The sequence below is a fragment of the Etheostoma cragini genome, chromosome 2 (genome assembly GCF_013103735.1).
Source record: "Etheostoma cragini isolate CJK2018 chromosome 2, CSU_Ecrag_1.0, whole genome shotgun sequence".
Lineage (NCBI taxonomy): Eukaryota > Metazoa > Chordata > Actinopteri > Perciformes > Percidae > Etheostoma > Etheostoma cragini.
In genome coordinates, this window is record NC_048408.1 from 29,099,493 (window position 1) to 29,106,235 (window position 6,743).

A 6,743-nucleotide genomic window follows, 5' to 3' on the forward strand; every position below is an offset into this window, starting at 1 on the left:
CCTGTTGGTGATTTTGAGGACTCCTACCCGGAGGCTTCAGAGAAGGAAGAGTCCAAACCTGTTGGTGATGCAGAGGACCCTCATAAGGGGGCTTCAGAGGAGGAAAAGCCTGAACTGAACAACCAGGTCAACCTCAGCATGGATTATTTGGAAGATGGAAGCAACGGTGATGATGAACAAAGCTGTAGCAGCAGCTCTGATAGTCCAGCTCCGAGTCTGATGACGTCTGGCTACGGCACGTACAGACCCGAGGAGCAGGAGGGAGGAGACTCCAGAGACAACCACACCATAACAGAATTTGATCAAGACAGTCGGGGAGATCTGTCTGAGATCAGAGACCACGAAGACGACGACCGTTCGCTGTGCAGCTTTGCCGGGTTCGACGTGGAAGCCACAGTGCCAGACCACATTGAGACTTGTCCACTGAGCGCAGACGTGACAGACCTGAAACCAGAAGAAGATAAAGACCAGACTGATGGGGAATCTGAGGATGCACGTGCAGCGTCCAACAATGAAGTTGCAAACGCAACGTCAGAGGAACAACAATACTACAACGATGTAGTTGAAGACAATTTAGATGGGACTCATTTGGAAGGACTGTGTGATAAAAAAGGGGGAAACCGACGTGAAAGGCTAGAGGAAGAGGGGCAGGACCCTAAAGAAGACAATGACGGTGAGGACAAAGGGGAGTCGGAGGATCCAGACGAGTCTTCAAGCAACAAGGACATCAAGTTCCTCGACTCCAAAGTGGATTTCAGACAGAAGACGTTCAACAAGATGAGTGAGCGGGAAGGAAACCTCAGACAGAAGAAGGGTAACGGTGTTCTTTCTCATCATTTTCTCAAAGGCAGAGCAGGATACCCTGGGCTCGGTTTACACCTATCACCATTTCTAGCCACTGGGGGACCATAGACAGGCTTGGGGGGACGCATATTAATATTAAAAAACCTCATAAAGGGACATTTTCATGCCATGGGACGTTTTTTAAAGGAGTCACAGCACCATTTTACAACAAATGCCTTATCGCGCTGATGTGATTGGCTTGGGTATCCGCGCTTGTGCGTGCGCAAATGTTTACTAGTCTGAATCCTCCGATCAGACTGGATATGTAATGTTCTCTGACGCTAAAGGAAGTTAAAAACAAAGCCAGTAAAATCCTGATCATCTCATTGGATGTTTTTTCCTTTGCAGACGCGGCGAGCTGTCTGGAGGAGCGACTAGCCGATCTTCAGTTATCCTCGTCGGCGCCGCGCGACTACGAGACTGAGCACGGAGACGCCGCCAGTCAGAGTGACACCCGGACCTCGGGGACTTTCAGCGCCTTTGAATCCTACGTAAGAGGCATGGTGGGTAATGTAGTCTCCCAGAGAGTGGTGGCAGATACACTTTCCTCTGTTTGTGTCTGATTAAACGAATGAATTTACTGTTGTTTCATTTTGGGCAGACTCGAAGTCAAAGTGATGGTGACCTCAGGCCCAAACCCAAATCCTGTAAGTCAACCAATGTCACAATTCATATTATGGTTGTTCTGGTACTGAACTGTTTTATAATGTATCAAATGTGTTGTTTTATTTCAGTCATCCGACCAGTGATGAGTCAGCAAACCATAAAGAAGACAGACCCAGTGGCCAAGTAAGTTAAAACCATGAAATGACTCAAAACTACCCGTACACAGGACTCATATCTGGATGAAATATGGAGCGAGTTCTGCTTAAATTAACTTGGAACCACAAGATAAAAAAACATGTTTATTCCCCATTAGATTCATGTTGGTCCGATTGTGTGGTTTTCTCATCTCTGCAGGTATTTCCAGTATAAGCAGCTCTGGGAGATGTTTAAACTTCCAGGAGAAAAGGACAGGAGAGATCTCCGCTGGGAAATAAGGGTATGAAAACAAATCCTCTTATCCGCTTCTTCTTAAAGGTCCCATGACATGCTGCTTTTTGGATGCTTTTATATAGACCTTAGTGGTCCCCTAATACTGTATCTGAAGTCTCTTTTATATAGACCTTAGTGGTCCCCTAATACTGTATCTAAAGTCTTTTTCATATAGACCTTGCTCCTTATGACCTCATAAGGGACCAGATTCCAGATCGCCCATCTGAGCTTTCATTTTCTCAAAGGCAGGGGGGGGGGGGAGCTCATATTAATGTTAAAATACATCACAAAGTTAATTTTTGCTCTCTCTGGTGGTCGATGCTGTTTTGGCTCGACTCGAACGTTCTCATTTGTCAGCGAAACCGTAACCAACGCGTTTCTGAAAAGGCACACACCAGCGTACAAGTATAAGAACAGGCCACATACGTAGGTTACAGCGAAGGCTCTGCGTGGACCCTCCACACAACCAGAAAACGCAATTATTCAACATTAGGAGCTCTGGGGGAAGACAGAGGAACTTAAATTAGAATAATTGCTATATATGATTAATTAGAATAATTATCTGAATCATGTAGTACTTCCAGGATAAAGGGATAGTTTGAGCAAATTTGACAATTTTAAAAAATAAAATTCACCTGCACCTCTAAGTGCATATTGCTGATAATACTTACTAGTACTCTAATAAAGTCATTTCACAGAGTAGTACTTTTTACTGACATAAAAAGTAAAAAAAAGAGTACTTCTTGCACTTCTTGTATTCAGTTGTTGCTTCACAAAGTTTTTTTTAACCCTTGTTGTCTTCCCGTCAAAATTGAAAATCAATAATTTTGTTGACGGTGTTTTTTTGTCTTTTTCTTACGTTTTTGCCCCTTTTTTCAACACTTTTGATGCTTTTTTTTCAATGTTTGTCACTTTTTTGACGTTTTCAACTCTATGTAACACTAACTTAAGTTTTACAATTAGTTTTGGAATTTATGATCAATAAATCTCATTTATAGGAAATTTTACCTAATGTTTGAGTTAGAAACGCAGGAAAATTTAGAAATTAGGAATTATTGAGACTAAAATTAAAGGAATGGATGTTGATGGATAATCACAGACTGGAATATGTCAACTTTTACTCAATACTATTTCAAAAACACTTCCATTTGTTTTACAATGCTATAAAATTGAATACGACGCCCCAAAATTAATGAAAGTAGAGATTTGTACTTGGCAAAGAGCGTTGGGTGGAATCAATCATGTTATTTTGGGGAATTAAAATCAACAATAATATGAGAAAGCGGGTCAATTTGACCCGAGGACAACATGAGGGTTAATGTTTGGCTCTAATAAGTTTTGCTTTTGTTTTTAGGAACGACTTGCATACCAGCCTCCACCAGTGAGTATCTTTCCAAATATTTCCTTTATTATTAAAGGCCAGTTATTTCATGCATCAGGATACTATGCATCCTGATAAAGTTCCCATGGCCTTTGGAATTAAAATGAATGAATTTTCAATACTGACATTTTCCGAGGTGGTTTGAGTGCAAATGTATTAAGCTGCAGATCACAAGACAATGGTCACATTAAGATGCTGTAGATGACTTAAAAAAAGATGATAAACTTTTTCAAAAGTGACTTCAACTTCTGCAGAGGAGCTGATCACACAGAACTGGAATTACTATTTATCTAGATAATCTTTGTAACAACTGCACCAATAGAAAGCATTTGATCAAGAGTCAATTCTGCACCCCAGAATCATCAGTTTATACATGTAGTCCTTTTAAATTCATGGTATTTAAAGATATGTAAACAAGAACAGCTGAGCCGTGTGTTTACAGACAACTTTACACGACAGTCCTCTGAGGCAGCAAAGGGACCTATTGGCATTAAGTAGATCAAGTCTTGATTTGTTGTTGTTGTGTTGCAGCCTAAACCTCGGAGGGTTTACGTGCCAAACACCTACATCGTGCCAACGGAGAAGAAGCGCTCGGCGCTCCGCTGGGAGGTCAGGAACCACTTGGCTAACGGTCTCCCTCCACACACGTTCAGTCAGCAGTTTTAAGCCTTTTACGTGCCTTTTTAGATCATTTTAATACAGGTTTGCATGGCTTTTTCCCATTGTTTATTTAAGATTTTTTTTTTGTGAAACACAATAAACGTATAAAGAAAACATTGCAGTCAGTGAATTATATTACGGGTGATTTGGAGTCTTCTACGGGAGGTCTGAGTAGGGCAGTTTGTACGGGTACAGGGGGGTGTAGCGCTGGTCGTGCCAGAGCAGCTTGTCCTCCAGAAACCGGACCGTTTCCAGAGTGAGGACGACGGCTTCATGTTTCAGCATGCTGTGGACGTTGAGACCTGGCAGAGGACAGACAAGAACAGACGTTTACTTCTACAGAAGCTTAAAATCACAGCACTCTCCCATGTTAGGACTTCATGTGTTACATGATGCTTCTCGTCCTTAGAGGCTGATGTAGCTGCCGACCTATTCAAGTTTTAAATAATGGCGTTGTGTTTGTCTTCTAAGGCAATGTTTCCCAAACCTAGGGTCGGGACCCAACATGGGTCGCCAATTGGCAGTAAAATGCATATCAATCTTATGTGAATGAGCGTTCTTTTTTGCTCCACTGGTCTGTTCAGCTCAGATGCTTTGGGGTTTCTCTCTCTCTCTCTCTTCTCTTCTCCTAGGAGGAGATAAGAACATGAGTTGAGAAAGGTGGGAGACACAGAAAGGAGAATAGAGACCTTTTCTGATTTTGTTTACTTTTATAATGGAATAAATATACTTCATATACATTTAAATTCAGGGTTTGTTCCGTCTTTTGTCCACAGTTTTAAAATGTAGATGTTACAATGATTCATGGTGTAAATTCGGGTCCCGGGGAGACACCAGATTGTTTTTGGGGTCTTGAGCTGAAAAAGTTTGGGAACCACTGTTCTAGGGGATGTTTGGAGTTCCACTATTTGATGATGTAAATGACATGCCTACTACTAATATCTCCTTTAGTGACAAATTATTACATAACTCAACAGATGTAGTGCCACAGAGTTTTTTTTTCCTCCCATCAGAAAGCTCAAATAAATAAACAGTTTTAATGCTGTTTTTTTTTTTATTTCCACAAATAAAATGGGAAGTCACAGTTGTCACACGTTCAGCCCACAGAAACGAGTGCAACAGAGCTCTTTTTTGGGCTTTTCCGCCTTTAATTTTTGACAGGACAGTTAAGTGAGAAAGGGATGACGTGCAGGAAATCATAACAGGTCGGATTCGAACCCTGGACCTCTGCGTCGAGGCATAAACCTCCGGATATGTGCGCCTGTTCAACCGCTGAGCCAACCCGGCCCCACAATGCCGACTATTTACTGTCGCTATTGTATTATTAAAAATAAATAAAAACGCAAGACCTCCCAAGAATTTCAAAACAATGCGAAACATTGTAAGAGTTTACAGAAGGTGTCAATCAGCCAAACACACACACCAAGCATCTTGCGCTGCGCTGCCTGACTCACGCGTCCCAGTGAAAACATACCGAGTGTTGACTTACCGATGGCTGGAATAACGTTCACCGTCTTCAGACTCGCCGTCGCCTGCAGGATGTTTTCAGGAAACTCTTCACCTCTGAAAGCAACAACATCAACGTCAGCACAGAGCGGGCCGTCTGAAGGTGGCGTAGCGCGATCATACTCACACGTCGACGATCAGCAGCGACTCCCCCCAGTGTTTGAGTCTGAGGAGGTCCAGCAGGTACCGGGGGTCGGGGGAGGGGATGTTCAGGGAGTCCACGACGTGGAGGTATTGCTGGAAGAAATACAGAACATTTAGTTCAACGTGGGCTCAGCCTTTCAAAGTAAAAAGAAAAACATTTGAGCTGAAACTATTGGTAAAAATAATCAGCAGTTATTTTGACAATTGTTTCTTTTCTTTCTTTCTTTTTTTATCAAAATAGCAAAACTTTCACTGGTTCTAGCTTCTTGAATGCGTTTGTTTGTCATATTTAACCAAGACTGAGAAAACAAGTAATAAGATTTTCAACAATCTGCAGATTTAATCTGTAAAAATGTAAAAGTTAGTTGAAGCTAGAGCTGGGCCAATCTATTGATATTTTATTGATATCTTGATATGAGACTAGATATCATCTTAGAGTTTGGATATCGTAATATGAAATAAGTGTCTTTTCCTGGTTTTAAAGACTGCGTTACAGTAAAGTGATGGCATTTGCTGAACTTCCCAGACTGTTGTAACTGTTCCATTATTAGCCTTTACCCACTTAGTCATCATATCCACATTACTGATTATTATTTATCAAAAATGTCATTGTGTAAATATTTTGTGAAAGCACCAGCATCGTTGCGGTATAGATATCGAGGTATTTGGTCAAAAATACCATGATATTTGATTATCTCCATATCGCACAGCTCTAGTTGAAGCCCTAAAATGTTGACATAAAGTTCTTTTTTTAAAACAAGCCAATTGAAATTGATTCAACATTTTTACAGTGTTCCTTAAGAAGTGATACTATAGTGTGTTAAATAGTCATTTCTAAGTCACTCGTGAGGAGAAAGCACTGGTTTTTAGTTCTGTGCATTTTCAGTAGCATCCCGTCCCGCAGTAAATCCATATTCCTGCTCTTATTAACACAAGGACAGATTAAATAGACCCAAAGGTTTCTGGTACCTGGGCCATCTTGGAGCTCAGGGCCACTTTGAGTCCTTGCACTCGAACCTTCATGGGCAACATGTAGTAGTAACTGGTCGGGCCCCGGGGTCCGTTGGCCACTCCGCCTGAGAGAAACACACCGGCCGTCAGACCTGAACCAGAACCTGAGAACCGCTCGAGACCAAACGGAAGAACAGCGGGCGGTCTCTAGTGACGGCATCGC

The 6,743-nt window shown here is 41.9% G+C and overlaps 2 protein-coding genes across 4 annotated transcripts in view; one reads left to right on the forward strand and one right to left on the reverse strand.

The window, feature by feature from the left end:
* si:dkey-23f9.4 (hydrolethalus syndrome protein 1) overlaps nt 1–4,033 on the forward strand; it is an 11,092-nt gene extending 7,059 nt beyond the window's left edge. For 2 of the 3 annotated variants that reach the window (XM_034901072.1, XM_034901077.1), the window contains 7 exons: nt 46–814; nt 1,192–1,346; nt 1,445–1,490; nt 1,578–1,632; nt 1,804–1,885; nt 3,233–3,259; nt 3,791–4,032. In XM_034901072.1, the coding sequence (XP_034756963.1) occupies nt 46–814; nt 1,192–1,346; nt 1,445–1,490; nt 1,578–1,632; nt 1,804–1,885; nt 3,233–3,259; nt 3,791–3,925 (1,269 nt within the window). In that variant the 3' untranslated portion in view covers nt 3,926–4,032. Of the gene's footprint in view, nt 1–45; nt 815–1,191; nt 1,347–1,444; nt 1,491–1,577; nt 1,633–1,803; nt 1,886–3,232; nt 3,260–3,790 lie in introns of all 3 variants that reach the window. The other variant, XM_034901084.1, reaches the window with a different exon arrangement.
* mrpl4 (mitochondrial ribosomal protein L4) overlaps nt 3,623–6,743 on the reverse strand; it is a 7,355-nt gene continuing 4,234 nt past the window's right edge. Inside the window, exons 6-9 of the mRNA XM_034901350.1 lie at nt 6,539–6,645; nt 5,553–5,662; nt 5,409–5,482; nt 3,623–4,221 (exon numbers count right to left, since the gene is read on the reverse strand). Coding sequence (XP_034757241.1) covers nt 4,076–4,221; nt 5,409–5,482; nt 5,553–5,662; nt 6,539–6,645 — 437 coding nt within the window. The 3' untranslated portion in view covers nt 3,623–4,075. The remainder of the gene's footprint in view (nt 4,222–5,408; nt 5,483–5,552; nt 5,663–6,538; nt 6,646–6,743) is intronic.